The sequence below is a fragment of the Procambarus clarkii genome, chromosome 93, assembly GCF_040958095.1.
Source record: "Procambarus clarkii isolate CNS0578487 chromosome 93, FALCON_Pclarkii_2.0, whole genome shotgun sequence".
NCBI classification, from domain to species: Eukaryota; Metazoa; Arthropoda; class Malacostraca; order Decapoda; family Cambaridae; genus Procambarus; species Procambarus clarkii.
This window is the reverse complement of record NC_091242.1, coordinates 8,392,369-8,412,939: the sequence shown is the minus strand read 5'-3', so window position 1 is coordinate 8,412,939 and position 20,571 is coordinate 8,392,369. Positions and strand designations below refer to the sequence as shown.

The 20,571-nt window shown below is 40.7% G+C and overlaps 1 protein-coding gene across 2 annotated transcripts in view; it reads left to right on the top strand.

Moving 5' to 3' along the window:
• The window catches only part of Bulli (regulator of MON1-CCZ1 complex protein bulli), a 36,118-nt gene extending 15,926 nt beyond the window's left edge, over positions 1-20,192 (top strand). Inside the window, exons 8-15 of one of the 2 annotated variants that reach the window (XM_045728579.2) lie at positions 3,699-3,822; positions 6,613-6,740; positions 8,529-8,546; positions 8,801-8,960; positions 14,069-14,265; positions 14,514-14,653; positions 15,092-15,246; positions 18,548-20,192. In XM_045728579.2, coding sequence (XP_045584535.1) covers positions 3,699-3,822; positions 6,613-6,740; positions 8,529-8,546; positions 8,801-8,960; positions 14,069-14,265; positions 14,514-14,653; positions 15,092-15,246; positions 18,548-18,627 — 1,002 coding nt within the window. In that variant the 3' untranslated portion in view covers positions 18,628-20,192. The remainder of the gene's footprint in view (positions 1-3,698; positions 3,823-6,612; positions 6,741-8,528; positions 8,547-8,800; positions 8,961-14,068; positions 14,266-14,513; positions 14,654-15,091; positions 15,247-18,547) is intronic. The other variant, XM_045728580.2, reaches the window with a different exon arrangement.
• Positions 20,193-20,571: the final 379 nt, after the last annotated feature.

Here is a 20,571-nt window from a genome sequence, read left to right as displayed (position 1 = left end):
GTGCTGCCGCCTCCCGGGTAAGTCCCTCCTTTTACTTATTAGCTTCAGGATATTAGAGTAGTTAGCTTCAGGGAGCTGATGGGGCTCACCACAGAAAATCAGTGTTGACTGTAATGAAATGCCATTTTCTGGGTGAGCCCTGGAGGCTCCCCGACGGAGGCTCCCTTCCCCTGGTCGGCGGTTTTTATTGTTAAAGAACTGTAGTGGTGGGCTGCCGGCTTTCCCATAAGGGGTAGTGCTAACAAGCAGGAGTGCTAGTTGCATAAAGTCTTGCTTGTTGGGTTTCTTTCTAGGGCAGTTATTTTGATCTTTAAAAATGTAGATTGCACAGGTTAACCAGACAGTGGTTTCTTTTGATTCATCTACCTTTCTGGGTCCTTCCCCAGTCAATGGCAATTATGACATACTTTAAATGTAAAGTGCTCATAGGCCATTGCTCCCTGTGACTCTGAGGGGACCAGGTTCTGGCTCGTGGTACATAGTAGGCATAAGGACTCCTGGGACTGATGAAACTATCAGAGCAGATATCAGTTCGGATAGCTTCAGGAAGCCTCTGCCCAAAAAATGGCGTTTCATTCCATTCAATGCTGGTTTTATTTTCTGATTTCACTGAAACATTTCTGGTAATTTGTTTACTTCAATTTCAATAACAAACTGGTGGGATTTCTGGTCTGGTCCCTTAGCTCCTCATATCTTAGCCTATCTGCTAGTAGGGCATAGCTTCCTACCCTGCAAACACACAGTGGAACAGTCCCTATGATTCCCTTGTTACAACTTGTAATAAAGTTGTTACATCTTGTTATAACATTTTGTGATATATTAGAATGTTGTTACAACTTGATATACAATATATTGGATGTTTACCAACAGTCATGATTTATATTTATCTGCTCTTACTATAATCTCTCTCACGATCATTATAACACCCTCTTGTTTGTCATCCAGTTCTTCCTTTGTCCATGTATTGCTTGCTGGTGGACTATAGGCATTTATGATTATCAGTTTGTCATTCTGATTGCAAATGTCCAGTTCCATTATGTCAACATCTCAAGATTTGTCAATTATTAATTCTCTTATCTTCAAGTGTTCTTTCACCAGCACAGTAATGCCTCCACCTTAATTAATATTTCTGTCACGTCTCCAAATTGAGTGGTACTCTGGAATATGACCTAATTTAAAATATTATCTTCAAGTTTTGTCTCTATTATTACAATAATATCTGACATCTTTAGCAGTATTATATGTTCTTAACTACCCCCATTATCTAATGATTTTGCAGGTTTGCTTTTTTGTACCATTTCACTGGCTTCCTAATCCCTATCACTTTGTAGAACAAAAAATTTGATGTCTTCCTTATTCCTACAGTCATTTGAACATTTTGCTTCAATGAGGTTCAGGTTCAGTTTCTCTGTCTTCCTTTTGAAGGTCTCATCTTAACCACCGTGCTGCGCTGAGTTTATTATGAAATTCCCCCCTGTGCGCATGAAATAAAGTGTTCCCCAAAATTCTTTTTTCTTCATAAAATGATAAATTCCCTTCCCTGAACATGTCTATGTAAAAATAAATACAAAATTCCACTTACTTTGGCTGTGGGGACGTGGACAAGGTGCACTGTGACGTCATCAGGGGCTGGTCACCTGTGCGTGACACGCCCAGACACAGTTGTGCGGGCCATTCAAGCACCGGGTGTTACCACAAATATATTTTCAATTATTTGTTTTATGTATTTCCAATGTGGTTTTATTTGTTTTTTATCATATATGATGCATATTTGTGTCCTTTACAATATGTATACAGTAGAACATTCATAATGTTCCATGGAACTGTGATACATGTGTCAGTAATGTGTCCCCAATAAATGTTTATTATCACAATATTACTTGTTAAAAATTCACTAAAATTACAATATGTACAGTTTCACATACTATTTACACAGTAACACACTGTATTACACACTCAGTACTTCGGAAGTGAGTAATAATCAACGAAGTAGTCCATGGTACACAGCCCAACTTCACTCTCGTTGCACCAGGTACAGATAGATTTTCGCTTCCTGTTTCTTCGTTCTGTGTGCTTGTAAATAACGCACTCACGTACACCCTTGGTATTAGTACCTGTAGGTGGTATGTAGCCAAGCTTGTAAAATGTAAGGTAGTCTTGAAAAGATTACAGGAAAAGATCAATTTGTAAGGTAGTTGTGAAAAAATCACTTTGTAAGGTCTCACACAGGAAGAGATTCAGCCAGCCTTCTGAATCTCACACAGGTTGATCATTCCAGCAACCAGGAGGCCTGGTCGACGACCGGGCCGCGGAGACGCTAAGCCACGGAAGCACCTCAAGGTAACCTCAAGGTGAGGTAGCCTCAAAGAGTGTCCATCAGTCAAGAAAAGATTCAGCTAGCCTCAAAGAGTGTCCATCAGTCAAGAAGAGATTCAGCTATTCTTGAAAATATCTACGGAAAACACTACCATGGAAGTCGCTAACATTGTTCATCTATGCTAATTGTATCAGATGCATCATCACTGAACGCAGAAAATGATTCATCTATGTATCATCTAAATAAATTGGAGATAACATAGGTGGGCAAGGATGGTGCTCAGAGCTACAACTGGATACACTCTCTGTATCGTCCTCATAGGTGCTGTATCACTTGCATCCGACCTTTGTGTTAGGTCCTTATTGCGCCTAGCTTCACCAATATTATGACCCTTATGTTCTTCAAACGACAAGGTTTGAATTTCACCGACAGAGCGCGATCTTTCAACACCGCGTCGGACAGGTGTTTGGGAGCCAGAGGCGCATGCGCCACCCATGGTTGCTTACTCAGTACTGTACTAACCCAGCCAGCAGCCCTAGGGCATTCTGGGAATTTTTTCCAAGATGGCATCCTCTCACTGGAGGTCCTTAGAGTCCATTTCGTATACAACCAACTTCACACACATTTAAAATGGGTAAAAAAAAAAAAAAAAAAAAAAAAAAAAAAAAAAAAGAGTTTTCTCGGCTGGCGCAGTTTCCCACCAACCAAGAATACTCGGTTGGTGCAGTTAGGTGGTTAATGACCATAATTTCCCATCCTCATCACTTGAAATTTCCTAATATTCCTGAGTACTCCTTCCATATGATTAGCTCCATTTAGGGTAATCCTTAAGGGTTAATCTTCTACTTTTTTGTACCCACCAATTCTTCCGTAGTCACAGACATTATGTTTAGTTGTAACTAGCCCAACAAAATTATCTACTATTTTTACCTCTTTTGTGGTTTTTTTCTGAGCTAGATGTTATTTCCTTTCCTTTACAACTAAAAATTATTAAGGACTTCAATCAACCGTGTCTTGTACCAGGTTCAGATTTGATGCCAGTTCCTTTCTAACTTCCTGGCTTATATCCTCACTTTTCTAGTTGCTGCAGTTTTTAGCTTCCTTAGCCACTTACTCTAATACCTCTTCCTTTCTGGTCACTTGTGCATAGGTTAGTTGTATATTCTTCTAGAACTTTTCTATATCCTGTATGTGAAAGATTGCTCTCTCAGAGCCCTAATGTATTGCTTGCAGTGCTTGCAAGAGTTAACTCAGAGTAAAAGAGTATTCAGTGCTGTAGTAATGGTAGCAAAGATTCTGAGAAAGTTATGCATGGCTTCTTGTTAACTTTAAATGTGCTTGTAAAAAATTTTTGTACATGATCTGTATTTCTATTCACTAGCCAGATATTGTTATTGATGCTCGACTTGGGTGTATGTGGCACCTGCGGCTGCGTTTGGACTCCTTGGCAAGTGCCGTGGAAGATAAAAGTCAGCTGGTAGACTGTCTTCTTAGAAGGAAACAAGGTATGCTAATAGTGAAGCTAATGAACAATACTGTACTTCATTACATTGTACATAGGGTAAGCTTAAAAAACAATGACAACAGAAGTATAGGACAAAAAGTTTTTACTATAACCAATATTTAAGATCCACAAGGAAAATGGTTAATCTCTTTATGATATATATATCTGTCATATGAAAGAATTAGTGTAAGTTTTTTAACTCTTTGGCTTAGGCACTATTTCTGGGAGGGCTTCAAAGTGGCTCACTGTTGCTATCGGCTCTGTTTAACTCCACACCTAGCCAGTCAAACTAGGCCCTTGCAAATCATTAAGAGCCTACTGGGGTCCAGAGCCCAAAACCTGGCTCCCTTCCCCCAATAATCAAATACTTTATCGGTTATTACACTATATACACAGGTTATATATAAGTATCTGCATGTTTTGTTCACAATAACGAACCACTAAGTTGATATTGCGAGTCAAAAAGCAATGAGGTGTGGCCACCACATCTGCCAGTCAGTCAATCGCTGCCACTCCCTCCCTCAATGACTCCTCACTCGCCCACATCTTCCTCCCATTATACTGTTTTTGCTTTGATTCACTATATACAGACGTTATATATAAGTATCTACATGTTCTGTTTAGCATAACTGTTCATCTTAGCTGGTATAGTGCCCAAAGAGCATAGTGGCCACCCTTACTCAGCATGACAAATCATGCAGATGTCGCCACCTCTCCCACCAAAATGGCTTCTCCCAACACTCCTTTTGCTGTTATTACACTATATTACACGTTATATATAAGTATCTACATTTGCGTTCACCATAACGAACCACTAAGTTGGTATGCTGAGTGGCAGTGGCAGCCAGTGGCAGCCTGCCACTGGCTGTCCCTCCCTCCCTCACCTCACCTGACTCGCCAACATTCGCCTCCCACCATACTGTTTTTGGTTTTATTCACTATATACAGACATTATATATAAGTATCTGCATGTTTTGTTCACCATAGCAAACAACTAAGCTGGTATAGTGAGTCCAGACAGTAAAAGGTGGTCACACAGAGTCAGCAGACAACGCTACCTCCCTCCCCACCAAGATTACTCCTCCCACTATTGTGCTAATTATCATAACAATCCTGCTATTATCATAATTCTGGTCATTTTTATCACAGTCAGGGGTCTTCTGTAATACTATCATCACTAAATAATAGCATGTACATATATATTATGGCATTTTTAGGCGATGCTGTGGTCACAAGATGAACAGCAGTGCTGTGAGCTCATGCTGCATGTGCCAGTCTTGGTGGCTCACTCAGTACTGAGGACCTCACACCTGGGAATGTGGCCCATGGATTTTTTTTTTTAAATGGCATTTGTTTACAAGAGCCCTGATGAAGGTGAGGTGAACCCATGTATCCACGGGCTGTTTAAATCTTGCGTAGTACTCCAACACGTCATATAACATGTTGCACAATTTTGTGTAAGTTACTCAACACGTCATATGACGTGTTGCGCAGTTTAAGGGTTAAGTCTGGCCAGGCTGCGGTCTACCATTGTGCCCATGACATTCATAAGTTTGTTGCTTTGGCTGCCGTGTTCGGAAACATGTCTTGCACTGACATTAGGGCACGGGGGTTTTGGAGGTCTAACTGGGTCCTGGCCACCCATTATCTGGTCAATATTCCTGTGTGGTGGCCTTCTCTCTTGTAAGTCCCTTTTTCACTTGTCTTTGGTTAGGTAGCACCAGGGAGCCGAAGGGGCTCCCCACAGAAAACCAGCATTGAATGTAATGAAACACCATTTTCTGGGTGAACCCTGGAGGCTCCCTGGCACCCCTCCTCCTTCAGAGTCAGGGGTTTTCGTTTTTGATGCTCAGCCTCCGAACTGAGGTGTGAGTACCCGGTGTGAGGAGTCTGAGGCTCCCCCCTCCCTCTCCTGGGTAGGAGAGGGCTGCATGGACAAGCAACACGGTGGCGGTGTATGACATTTGCTTGTATGCTTGTTTCTTTAGGTTTTGGGGAGTTCTGCCTCTCTGTTTTGGAGGGTCTGTTTTGTTATGCATACCTTTCTGGGTGCCTAACCCTGATCGACAACAGACGTGGAATACTCCCAAACACATGGGAGGGGTTCCATAGGCCATTGCTTCCTGTGGGGCCAGGTTCTGGCTCGACGTCCCTGGTAGGCTGAACTCCTTTGACTGATACCCCAGACTAATGTAGCATATATCAGTCAGATAGCTCCAGGGAGCCTCCGGGGTTCACCTAGAAAATGACATTACATTCAATGCTGGTTTTCTATTTTGTTCTCCATAGTGAGATAGCAACAGGGAGCCACCTAGGAGACCTCCCAGAAAATCAGTGTTAAATGTAATGAAATGCCTCATTCTGGTGCACCGAAGTGGTTCACCAGACTCTCCTGGTACTCTGTATGGTGAGTTAGTTTTTCCATCTCTGTGAGCATCCAGTGCTGCCAGTTGGAACTAGAGAGTGAATGACCTAACCACTGGATGAATCATTTGCCGAGTTGTTGTTTTACCTGGCTGTTGTCTGCTTTGTTTCACTCTACCTTTCTGGTGTCTGCTATCATGGTGAGGATGATCACTGATTCCCTGCTCTCTGCACTTTATTGAAAGGGCTAGGTTTTGGGCAATGGTCCCTAGTAAGATTTTGTTGACTTGCAAGGACCTGGTGTGAATGGATAGGTAAGGAGCTAACCAGAGCAGCTAGCAATAGGAAACTACCTTGAACCTACCAGAAAGAAGCATTTCATTACAGTCAATTTTTTTTTATTATTAACATTTGTGTTATTTTACAGCAAAACCTCTTGTATTGTCTGTTGTGAAAAAAGTTGTGGAGTCAGGCCAGCTAACATCTTTAGGCCAGATATTCGATAAAATCAACATTGCTTATCGACAACATCTAAACACCGTCTTACAATCTCAGGTAATGCTCAAAATATTTTAAATTTAAAAAAAAAAAAAAAAAATTCATTGAGCATACTAATATTGTTAATACAGGCGACCTTTGATTTGCACTTGGGATGTATTCTTGGAAAACGGCATGTAAAGCACAACTGTGGAAATTGAACTTAAAAGGTAATGTACTGTACATGGGGAAAAACAGGGATGTGTTCCAGCGACCTCTTAAAATCTCGCTTTCTGAGCTACTTATTCTGCCAATAATTAAAAGGATTACAAAACATCCAGGTAAGACAACAAACATGAACTAGCACCACAATGACTAAGTCATGCCTGCAAGGTCATATCAAGTACAGTGGTACCTCGCATAACGATCGCCCAAAAGGCGAACATTTTGGATAACGACTGGCCCAATCGGCGACAAACCGTCCCGTATGGCGAACATTCGTTTGAGTAACGTCAACACCACATGGTGGGGTCGCGCTGCTTCTTGCACATTCTTGGACGTCTCCAACGATGCAAATAAATTATGTTGTTCTTGTTTAAGATGCTAATGATGCTGGGATATACAGGGGTGACTGCTGAGATGTTGCAAAGCATTGACGTTTTTGTAGAAAAAAGAAATGAAATTTCTGAAATAGAACAAATGTCAAAAAGGTTCGTTCGGTGTTCAGCAGGTAGGCTCTCGCTCCATTATAACAATCTTTCTTTGTTTCAAATGTGTTCCATTTGTTTTGTATTTGTCCTTTACGTCTCAATAATGGAGCAGCCTACCTTACATATACTGCACAAACCTTTATGACATTTTTCTTTCTTCAAATTTGTTCAATATTTATTTTTCATTTGTCTTATAGCAAAAGGTTCGTTCGGTGGTTGGCAGGTAGGCTGCTCCATGTAGTAATGTAAAATTCAAAAATTTACTCCAAATGTAAAATTATAAATAACTAATATTAAATTGAGTATCACTAACTATTGAATTACCTATGTATTATAGTGGATATCACAGACATGAATGCATGTGGATATTTTCCTTCAAACTTCTGTATTCAGGAGCATTCTTTCTGGTGCCCCATTGGTGGCTTCCTATAGTTGATCAGGGAGCCACCAAGGGACCCATCAGAAAGAGGTGTTTCAGTTCATTCAATGCTGGTCTCTAAACAAACAGTTCCTATCTTTAATATTGCACTCTGAAATATTAATTTCCAATTTGTTTCATTTTTCTATTTATATTTCTTTTCTGTAGCTTTGATATGGTTTGCTGTTTTTTATAAGAATTTGTTCAATACTGTACTGTCATCTGGGTAAGATCACTCAAAGAAATGGACAGGAACTTGTTTCTCAAAAGCTGAGTGCAATATTTTTGTATATCTCTTTATTACTATGCTGTAACATTAACATTAACACTCTTGTAACATTAAGACTTCATGGAATTACAAAAGTTTACTAAATTGTTTTGTAAATTTTCTTGTTCCTGATCCAAAAGCTCCCATGTAGGAAGTGTGATGTAAATACGTAATAGAGTTTCGTTTTTCATTTGTTATGTGAAATGTAAAATTTATATTGATATCCATGACATCTTATTTTCTTTATATAGGGATGTTTTACTTTTCCAGTCTTACCTGTCACTGACAGTAATATTAATTAAATATTTAAAGTAAAATGGAATATATGTAATCATTCATCAGTCGTATTCTAAGCCAAAGCCTCAGCAGTGTTTTTACACATAAGAGATACAGATGATATGATGGCAAAGACCAACTGGGATAGATTTTAAAATTGATCTAATATAACTTTCTTCCTTCACTTGTGCTAGAAGACATGCCAGATCATGGTGAGTGTTCATAATCCCCTCTATAGAATATATTTATTAAAACAAATTGTGTTCAATAAATTTATAATTTGTTAAAAGCTCTTATTAATATCTGATTATTTTTTGTTTGGTAGTGAATAACATAAATATCCAAAAAAGAAGATACATTTTTTAAGGTAGTTAAAGGGAGTCACTGATACTGGCAAAATTCTGTGCACAAGGAGTTAATTGGCAGATATCATACAAAACTAGCAATAATTTCTGTGTATTGTCAGATGGGGGAAAGTGTGAGCGCCCCTGCAGTGTCAAGCAGTGTTCCCGAGAGGAGAGGTGTTGTCATTGAGCAGGCTGATATGTACAGTAGTGTCCTAGCTCCACTCATGGAAGAAGCTGAGAAAGAGGAAGCCAGAGAAAAAACAAATGTAAAACATGAAGGTAAACTTTTGTTTATTATTCTAATGGAGTACAGTACTGTACTCTTTCTCTAGAATTACAAATACTGTATAATGTATTAGTAATTAACAAATTTGCATTTTATAATAGATATCTGAGCTTCTTGCTGTGGAGAGCAATGTCAACTCCCTGAAGCTATCCAAACTGATATGTGCTATATTAGTTTGGGGTCATCAGTCACAGGAAACCTTATGCCTACTGGGGACCACGAACCAGAACCTGGTCCCCTCAGAGAGGTGCAGGGAGTAATAGCCTATTAGCACTTGGTTTCAGGCATTACTTGCTCAGTGTCCGAACCCAGGCGTTTTTCTGTGGCTCTGCCACTTTCAGCAGGTTGGGCCCAAGAGGTACCTCACTGGTTTGCCTTACTGCACTACACGTCTGGTTTTTCTGATGCATGTGTATCACCATTTGTGTGGTGATCAAGTGGCTTTTTTTATGGTGTCCCACCTGCGGTCTTCTTCTCAGAGACAGTGTGAAGTTTCTTGGTAGTCTTTCCATCATTTTCTTTCGTCAGTTTTCGTCGATTTCAGACCTGGTTGTTTTGTTCTTTCTATCTTGGCTTTTTCTGGATCAGCATCTCATGCCTAATACTGTTGCTTTGTATCACATGGTGTTGGTGGAATTGTTACTGCTTGTGTTCGGGGTGGATGTTACTTCCAGTCCATTTCGCAAGCTTTCTCGTACGTTTTTTCACCTCTGGCCTGCTCATGCGCTGCCTGATCCTTCTTCGTCTATGGACCGAATTCTTTCTTTTCTTTCTTCTCCTCACTTTGTTGTGACCCCTTCAGTTTGGGATTGCTTTTGGAAGGCCTTGTTTTTGTTGGCATTCGCCTCTGGGGGTTAGGTTAGGGAGCTTCATGCTCTCCTCCAATGCTGGGGTTCTGTTCGTTTGGTCCAGGTGATTGTTTTGTTAGTTTGCAGCTTTCTTCTTTTCTGGCGAAGAATGAGGTGGCTGGTTTCTGGAGGGGTCCGTTGGTTGTGGATGCTCGGTTGGTTAGACTTGGGGTGTCATGTGTTATGTCCAGTGATGGTTTTATGTGGCTACCTGCAGGCCACTGGTTTTGTGAAGGTGGATGCTCTCTGGGTGAATCCGGTTTCCTTGATTTCCCTTTCCAGGGCTCGTGTGCTTCAGTTTGTCTGCAGTGTCATCAAGTCTAGCCAGCCTGCGGTCTACCCTTGTGCCCATTATGTTTGGAAGTATGCTGCACTCGCCATGGTTTTTGGCAACATGTCTTGGGTCGAAATTCGGGCACGGGGGTTTAGGAGGTCGAACAGGGGTCCAGGCTGCCAGGTAACCTTGTCAGGGCCGTGAACCTTTCGGTTCCTTCCCAGCCATGTGTAGCTTTGAAGTGCCTGGTGCGGCCATCTGTCTCTTCCTCGTCTTGAGACATGCGGTGCTGCCGCCTCCCAGGTAAACTCCTCCTTTTACTTAGCTTTGGGTGGTTAGTTTCAGGGGCTCCCCACGGAAAATCAGCATTGAATATACAGTAATGAAAGGCCATTTTCTGGGTAAGCCCTGGGAGCTCCTTGACACCCTCTCTCCCTCCGGTCAGCAGTTTTCATCGTTGAAAAACTGGATTGGTGGGGGGGGGGGGGTAACCACTAATGGGTGGGAGTGCTAGTTGCATGAAGTATTGCTTGTTGGGTTACTTTCTAGGAGAGTTATTTTGATCTTTTAGGATGTACATTGCACAGGTTAACCAGACACTGGTCTGTTTTGATTCGCCTACCTTTCTGGGTCCTTTCCTGGTCAGTGGCAATTATGACATACTTTAAATATAGAGTCCTGCTCATAGGCCATTATTCCCTGCGCCTCTCTGAGGGGGCCAGGTTCTGGCTCGTGGTCCCTGGTAGGCCTAAGGACTCCTGTGACTGATGACCCCAAACTAATATAGTACATATAAGTTCAGATAGCTTCAGGGAGCCTCTGGGGCTCGCCCAGAAAATGGCTGTTCATTACATTAAAAAAAAAATATTGTTTAAAAGAGGGACAAGCCATTCAGTTGGAAGCAAAATTAAGTAGAAAAAGGTTTTGGATTAAATCCTCGGCTCACAATCAAGAGACCCGGGTTGAATCCCCAGGCCAGACAGAAATAATTGGGCAATTTTCTTTTACATTATGCCTATGTTCACCCAGCAGTTAAATAGGTAGCTAGGAGTTAGGGATTTGTTGGATAGATCCTAGGGACTTTCAGTACCGGGCCTAAGGGGAGGGGGGGCATCGATAAGCCTAAGTATATGCTTCCTGTCCCTGACAACTGAAATCGGTATTATTATATTTTGGTTATGAGTATTGTAAGGCGATACAATAATATGAGTCGTGTTTGTTGTTAAAGTGTGATGTTTATATAAAATACTATATAGTATTGACTGAAAAATGAAAAGGTGATGTTAGTAGTTAGTAAAGAAACAGATATTGATGAAAATACAAACAGCAAATGAGTACATACCTACCTAACCCTGCATATTGTATGTGAATAAGAGTATGACAGAATATCTTGAGTATAAGAGGAAAATGACAGGGGGACTTAACAAGCCACCCTGCTAGACAAGGGTGAAAGAGATATAAGAAATGACATACTTAAATTTGTCAGGATAGGTTTAGTTACAGTATTTGTAGTTTTGGAAATCAACAGTGCAGTGCACGTTTTTCTGGGAGGCCCCACTGGTGGCTCCCCTTACCTTGTGCCTTGGTGAAGCCAAGCCTTGAGAAGTTCATCAGGATCTGTGGTCTGAGGTCCACACTGATTAGCAGAGTCATGAGCAGCATGTGGTGCTCTGAGACTATGGCAGCTTCACATATCAGAGAGAAGTCAAATGATGACTGTTGAAGGCAATCTACACTAATCTTGATGCTTTTCACTGTCACCAGATGGTGGCCTAGGTCACCCGATATTCTAGCAACCCCTATCTTCATTCACTCACCTGGTACCTACCTATCAGTGACACTGTGGGAGTGAGATCTAGCTCTTATGCCCCACCTCCTAGCCATTTATACCTGGAACGCTAATTACCTCTCTCGACATTAACATTTTCATCATGTTTTTAAAGATGTGGATGAAATTGGCTTTAACATTTTCTTCTTTCAATGCATTTCACTTGCCAGCCACCCATACAGGAAACGAAAACTTCCTTGCATCTCTTCGACTCCTTTGCATGTCCAACTTCCACCTATGTCCCCTTATCTTACCTCTTTTTAATTTAAATAGGCTTCCTTTATCCACTTTATCTAATCCCCCCTCAAGATCTTGTATATAGTTATTATATACCTTGATTTGCCAAACAAATCAGGTCTGTTTTGGGGTGCTATTTGCAGACATTCTTCTCATGTGCCTGGCATGCCTGGCTGTTTGTGTAATGGTCCAAAGAGCCAGTTTTGCTATCTCCAGGTGGTGTGTTTACCTCATCCTTGGTGACAGTTGGGTATCATTGCTTCTCTGACAGATTCAGCTGTCGCATCTTGCTGCTTGCAGCATTCCAGGTTGCAAATCGTCATTATTTAATGACAATGGCCATTTCTTTTGTCTCCATCATTAAGCCTTATGAATTCAGTGATCTTTTCATCATTGAATGTGGGCAGTCTGTAGGCACTGGACTTCTGTTTTGGCAAAGTTGCCCTCTCGTGCAGCGGCCTATCAGACTGCAGCTTTGTTGCATGACTGGATCTCGCATTACAGGATGCTACATCCTCTGCCTGATGTGGACAATGGTGCTACTGATCCTCCACTCTTTTATGAGGAGATTTATGAGTGCCTGGTCTTGGAATTTGTGCCAAGTTCCAGTCAGCCACCTCTGCCACTTCTAGTGTGACTTTCAAGTGGACAGTGCAGCCAGCTTCTGTATGCTCAGCCTCCTGGCCTTTTCTGTTGATTTGAGATCCTAAACGACATCAACTTGAGGACCTGTAATTGCCAATGAGCAAAGGGTTAGCAGCAGCAGCTTTGTAGGCTTCCTCGTCTGGGGACTTGATGGAGACTCTAGTGTCTACTATCCTTTCTGATACCTTCTTATTCATGTTAAATGTACCTGGGGCTTGTCTTTGGAGAGGTCACTGGTTGATACTCAGTCCTTTCCTTCTTCCTGACCTCAGGGTTATGGGGAGAAAATCTGGTCTGTCCCCAGGAACATCTTCAGTGGTGTTAGGAAAGGGTCTCAGTGATTTTAAGTTGCTGGAGAAGGGATCTTAGTTGCCTTTTGACTCTCTTTGGAGTTTTGTTCTAGGCTCTGAATGTTTGTTGCTCTGTTCAGATGTGTTTTCATACTCTCCATCCCAGTACTAGCTTGATTCTTCCTCTGCTTCTCCAGTTGCATTTTCCAAGTAATTTTTCCTGGCTTACATTCACTTTACCCTTCCACAGGTTTTCACTGTTTTGCCAATCCCTGTGTTTCGCTCATAAGGATTGGTTTGGTTCCTGCTACAAAACTGTGACTGTGCATCCAAGATAGATCCAAACTTATTTGATCATGGGTACTGTTTTACTTCCTGGCTGTGGAATTAGATACTGTACCAGCTTTATCCTAACTGGCAGACAACCCCTTGTTTTCCTTGGGTAAGAGGTAGCTTTTTGTTAGTAATTACCTAAGTGTAGCTACAGGATGAGAGCTATGCTCGGGGTGTCCAGTCTTGCCAGCTCTTGAAATTACTGACAATTTTGGCCTCCACCACCTTCTCATCTAACTTGTTTCAACCATCTACCACTCTGTTTGCGAAAGTGAATTTTCTTATATTTCTTCGGCAGCTTTATTTAGTTAGTTTAAATTTATGACCTCTTGTTCTTGAAGTTCCAGGTCTCAGGAATTTTTAGTGTGAAGGAATGTGTACTGAGAGAAGTAAGGGTATGTGTTTCAGAAAGGAGTGAGGAAGTGTGTGTGTGCTTGGGAGAATGCGCCAACAATTTTAAAGATATTGTAGAGTAGTTTAGAGGTAAAGTAGTATTTTATTTACATTTATTGTAATGCTATATTTGTATGTTATTGTCCACAACAATATATATACAGTATATGGTACTGTATATAAAACTGAGGCCAATTTTTTCCAGGACCCTGTCTTTGGAAAATAGAATAAGAAATGTGCTCTATTTCTGCAGGTGGCTGTCAGACAGCTGTGTCTTCCAAGATGGTGGTCGGTGTGGTAATTGAATATACACGGTCTCTGGGCACTGTTGGTGTAACTGTCCAACATTTTCTTTATGAGTTAGTAATCAATGCTCTTGTCCGAGCTCGTCAGTTCTATCAGCTGCATCAGCTCCTGCAATATCATGTTTTGGCTGACTCAAAACCCCTGGTTAGTATTATTAGAAATATTTCTTTGTAAAATTTTAGCCTCAAAGGTCACTGTTATTTTATATGGTATCACAATATATTGTACCTATTTCCATTTTGCTCACCCATCATACATTGATATTTGAAAGTGAACAAATAATTACAATTACAGTACTGGCAATCTGTGTCACTTTCCACATTTGAGGACATTTCCTGACACAAAATATCTTCATAATGACAAATTATGAATATAGTTACTCTTACAAACAGGCCTGTCTGCTGTTATCTCTGGTAGGCGTGTATGCTGCAGGTCAGCAGCTGAGTCTAGACATGTTGTGTCGACTCAACACAGCTCATGATGAAATTATTGAAGTATTACTGTCTCAGCACCAGGTCACTCCAGCACTCAGGTAAATTGCAAATATTGCTTAGATAATCCTTGTTAATCTATATTTTGGAACTTTCTTTTATAGACTTATGTGAAGTGTGTTGTGTTTCTTGCATCATACATTTCAGCATGGACACTTATTTGGCTTTGTGTTAGTTTATATTTACAGTATACAAGAATATTTTCATAGTACATGTACTGTACCGTACTGTATAATCATTGGTTAATTATGGTTCTCCTGCTTTTTATATTCTTAATGGCCCACCAAGGGTTGAGGTCCATCAAAATCAATTTGAGCAAGATCCAACTGTACAGCCAATTTTGTTTTCAGTAATTCAATGGTGTGTTAACTGATTTAGTTGGACTGTGCAATTTACTGACACTGTAACAATAGACAGAAATTGGTCTTACTTTTTTAAATATATTACATGTAATTTAATTTATCTATTTGCCACAATAGATATGCTCGGAGTGTGGGACTTGGAGAGTCAGTGTCAGCTCGTAAGTTTCTGGAGGCTGCCATGGTGGGTGGCAACCCACAGGTATTCTACTCTACCTTTACCTTTTTTGTGCTTCGCAACACAAGACTTCGTGGGAGTGCAGCTTTTGCCAAAGGTAGGAAACATTTAGATGATCTTGCCTGATAACTTAATGCAGTAAGATATGCCGTGGGTTGACAAATTATCCTCACTGTTTAATAAAAGAAGGGAGTAAGAAGTTACACCTGTAAACTTAGTTTAAAAATTTTTAGTTTCATGCTTGCCTTGTCCTCATAAAGATTAACTCTTTGTCTGTGTCCCTTTTTATAGAAAACAACACCCTGTGTGCAGGAAAACAAAAAATCCTGTAATATGTATAATCAAAATGTGTTCCCTGATCACAGTAAAAATTAAAAAAATAATATGTGGCATACTTTGGCCATGGTGAAGCAAGGAAATCTCACAATGACATCATTAATCATGAGCGTTCATGGAGCCCCATTGGCTTCCTGAAACTATTCAAACTGATATGTGCTGTATTAGTTTGGGGTTATTAGTTACAGGAGTCCTTATGCCTACCAGGGACCACAAGCCAGAACCTGGCCCCCTCAGAGAGGCGCAGGGAGAAACGGCCTATGAGCACTTTACATTTGAAGTACAGTATCTTGTAATTGCCATCGACCAGGAACGAACCAAGGTAGGCGAATCAAAACAGACCACTGTCTGGTTAACATGTGCAATCTACATCCTAAAAGATCAAAATAACCCCCTAAAAAGAAACCTAGCAAGTAACACTTCATGCAACTGGCACTCCCGCTAGTTAGCATCTCATAATTCACCTTTATGAGGGGGAACTGGCAGCCCACCACTACAGTTCTTAAACTGATGTGCTGGTGGTCTGATAAGTCACTTCAGGCCTCATGTTCCTGTTCTGGATTTTTGCTTTGTGTGGCTGTTTCAGCTGTGTGTGGTGTGGTGGCCAGGTGTCTTAGTGTACATGCGCCTAGAGTGACCTTCCCTAGGTGCTCCGTGAGTACTGCCCTTGCATGTCAGGGTTATCTTCCCTGAAGCATTTGGGAGTCACTCCCCATTTAAGGATTTCATCGCTTGATGTTGTCTTCGCTCTTGGAATACGTAGAGTGTCTAGGGCTTTCAGTCTTGCCCCGGGTAGGGGAGTGGTATTGGCTGGGTGGGGCACACTGCGGCTGGCGCAGTTAGCTTTACTTCAACGCGATGGCCGATGTTTCTCTCTGACTGCCAGTTTGTTTGTTGTGTGTCTTTGGGGGTTTTTGTTTTCATTTTCTTTTCATTCTCTTGCATTATCACCTTGTTTAGACAGAGGAGATCTGCTTAACCCCTTATTAGGCAAGCCTAGGTTGTGCTGGTAGTCTTCCTCTGTTGCCCCTGAGGTTTTATAGCTGCTACTGGTGGTAAGTTTGCCTGCTACCTGACAGGGTTTTACTGGCTTAGCTGGCCTCAGTGCCCGGGCTTCTCGTAGAGCTAATTCACCCTAGAGGCCCTGGAAAACCCCTTGTGGGCTCGGTCATACAATGACTACTTCTTCCAACTCCGCTCTCACCTTGTGCGAAGTTGAAGGTTGTTCGTTGCCCGTCTCAGGAAAACGATCATTTGCACTGCCTCTGTCATGGTGCCTGTTGGGTCAGGGACACCACCAACCCAGTCTCTCGTGGGCCTTGTTCCCCATTTGTACTGCACTTTACTCATTCCTTGTCTGTTGGTCTCAGGGATCATGTAGCGACTGCATTGCATATTTGATTTTCCTTACTTCAACAAGCCATGTTGGTTGCCCAGTTGAAGGCCCCGGAGCTGTCCCATTTGGGTTTTAGGGACCAGGATTTAGGGGTGTTGGTCGCTTCGACCTTGGTTCTTTCTATTCCCCTGCTTCCATCCCAGGTGGGTGTGGTTTGCCCTGCTCCTTTTTCCCCCCTGATAATGTATAGTTTGTGACAGTCATTCAAAGATTCCATTCCATGTCTGACTTATTACATAACATTTTCCATATTACATAACATTTTCCATATTATATTCCATTAGCTGTTTCAAATCAGTCATTCAGTCTCTCCAGGTCATGCTTAAAGATACTGCAATCTGTTAGATCCTTGTTAATCATTCTCTGTTACTTAATTAGTAAACTGTTACTAATTAAGCATAATATTTTTATCTACTAAATGATTGCTCATCCACTGGAGAGTCAGCTTTTTGCAAGTTAATAAATATTCTGTTCACCCATCCATCTCTTTCCTGTATTATTTAAGTCAATCTGGCATAAAAACTTAGCAGGTTTGAAACAAGTTTCCTAGCCCGAATCCAAACTGTTTATTGATTTGCATGATATTCCTTTCTAGGCAGTGTATTCATGTTAGTCTGATTTCCTTTTGTGCAGACAGACATTTGTTTATCTGTGGATAAGCAAATGTGTTCCAAAGTTTGCTGTACTTTGAGCATCTGCATTCATTAAAAAAAAAAAAACGGTTCCTTCAAGAATACATTTGAAAATTTGCATTAAGGGCTTCATAAACGACTTACTTTCCAAAAGTGTGTTTGCAACTTTGAGCCTCTGAATATTTTCTTTAACCTGTAGTTGTGTTTTACAAACTTGAAAAAGGTTAAGATCAGACTTGCTTTGTCCACAATGTATGTGTATGTGTAACTGCTGTATGGAGAATTATGCCAGGGTGCACATTCTGTTGGGGGCCAGAGAAATGATTCAGGGACTCCCTCAAAGTGACCTTCAAAGACCTGGACATCACCACCAATACTTGGAAGTTGTTTGCTCAGGACTCTCCAACTTGGAAAAGCAAAGTCAAAACAGAGGACTGTGTGGCAGAAAACAGACGCGCTGCAGAGGCCCAAATGAAACGAGCCACGCACAAAATTAGCCCCTGTGTATCCATTAGATTCAATAGGGCTCGCAGCTGAAACCTCACCCACAAAATAAGTCTATGCTCATCTTGATGTCTCTCTACATCATAGTCAGCACTTTGTTCTCTTTTCAGCCAACCAAGCCCTCATTTTCATTTGAAGAGTTCTGTCCACTCATTTGACTTTCAGTAGTAGTTTCAACCAGAATAGGGGGTTTGTTTTGGGATGCCTACCTTTCTGGGTGTCTGACCCAGTCGATGGCAGATCCCCAACCACAACCACATGTGCATTTCTATAGGTCATTGCTCCTTGTGCCTCTCTGAGAGGGCCAGGTTCTGGCTAGTGGTCCCCGGTAGGCCTAGAACTCCATTCACAATGATGCCAAAGTCTAATATATCCATATCAGCCTGAAGAGCTCCGGGAAGCTTCCGGCTCTCACCCAGAAAATGGCATTTCATTACATTCAACACTGTTTTTTTGTTATTAATATACAGAAATCATGATAATTAGAAGATAGTGACTTTCATTAATTGATTCATGTACTACTATTGCAGGTGAGCACTGTGATATCTATGTTGAACACTATAAGAAACTCTTTGGTGAAGTACCTGACTATGGGCCCCTGCAGTCCTAGGACAAGAGTGGATAAGACTTCATCCAGAAGAAACTCTGACCAAGAATTTAGTTGACTGACATGAATAACACAATTCATTTTAGAGTGGGCTAGCTCTATACAAAAGTAAAAGACTATTTACTTGCTGTTAACCAGAGCTTAGGTGACATTTATGTATCTGTTACTCGGATCCATAAAAGTTTGATCTGTGTAAAATGTCAAATTTAAAATCAACTCCAGTACCCTTGGTTGCTGTATATTCCTGATCACTAAATCACTTCTCTTCATCTCACACCAGATTATATTTCCATTCTACCTAGTCGTAAGTCTCATGAGCTATGCTGCAGAACAAATGTGTGCGCCCATAGAGAAAAATCTTTACTGAAAATTTTATAGCAAGAACAGTGTTTAACTTTTATAATACTGTATATGTGATAAAATTGTCAGACATGAGGAAGAATCCCACTGCTGTCGAGGCAACTCTAACTTTGTAACTGTCACAATTTTACCATATATTTTATCCTACAATAATGATCTACTGTAACCTGACAGCATTCTGTAATATAATACCAAGTGCTGTTAGGACTTGAGTAGGACTAGATGTATATGGGCCCATTTAAGCTTGGGCTCGTCTCTGTATGTTCTTGGCAAGCTGGTCAGGAGTGTGAACCAGGCCGTTAATGATGCAAGTAACAGGGTTATAACAGTTGCATCAAACACTGGCCAATGCAACATACACAGATGACAAATCCTGAATGTTATTCAAACTCTCATAAAGTATTTAAATATTGGCATGTTAATTAACGTATCCATGTACCTGTTAAATGTGTAATTATACTTTAACCTTTTAGATAGGTAGAAAAGAATAAAAGCCTATGAGAAATTACAAAATTATAGTATTGCATTAAAATTTGGTTACCAAAAAAACATTATTTTTACATACAGTATTACATAATCTTACGTTGTGGATATATAACAAATGTAACACAATAGTCAGCACAGTCAATTACAAATTTAACAGTAGTCAGCACAGTCAATTCACAAGCGAAAGTCCTGGGTTCAATTCCTGTGGCTGGATGAAAACATTTGAGCATGTTTCCCCTTCCTATAATGCCTCTAATCATCTGGCAGTAAATAGGTATCTGGGTGTTAGGTAACTGTTGTGGGTTGCAACCTGGGAAAGCTTCCTGTCCCTGACAAGAGGACACCATATATAAATACAGTACTATATACTGTACTATAAGTGATAGTGCACGAACAACTATTTACCTCAAATACAGGAGAGACATTGATATGCATTGCAGTTTTGCTACTTGGCTAAAGTTGCATAATATAGGTTACATTAAAGTTGCAAGTTTACATTCAGTATCTTGAAATATTTTTCATGTACATACAAGATATTACAGCCAAGACTGTTTATATACATACACAGGATCCCACATTTAGAGCACTTGCTGCTCCTACCACATTGCATAACTACACATGTAAGTATGTATGTGTATTGGCTACAGTTTCATAAAATACATTCCTGGGAGAATTTGTAACTATACTAAATTACTTTAAAATATATATCTCATCCTATCCAATTGGGCTATCATTGCACCTTTTACTAATTTTGAATGATAATAAAGACTTTAATGTCAAAAGCTACTAGACCTGCAAATCTATATGGGAGATAGGAGAGGGGAAAATTTTTTCATGAAATGCCATACATGTTAAGTGCAAACATTAAGATTTCTCTATACCAAGTCACACAATAAAGTAAAGGAGTGACATTTGCATATTTCAAATCTAGGGGGACTATCCCTTGGTCCAGAGATTTCATGAAAAGTAATTTCAACGATAGGCATAGTTCTTCTGCCAGTTCCGTTATAACTTTGGATTGGATTCCATCCACACCTGGGGCTTTTGAGTCTTTTAGTTTGTCAATGTTCTTCCTGGCTCTTGTGTACTTTTTCTGATTCT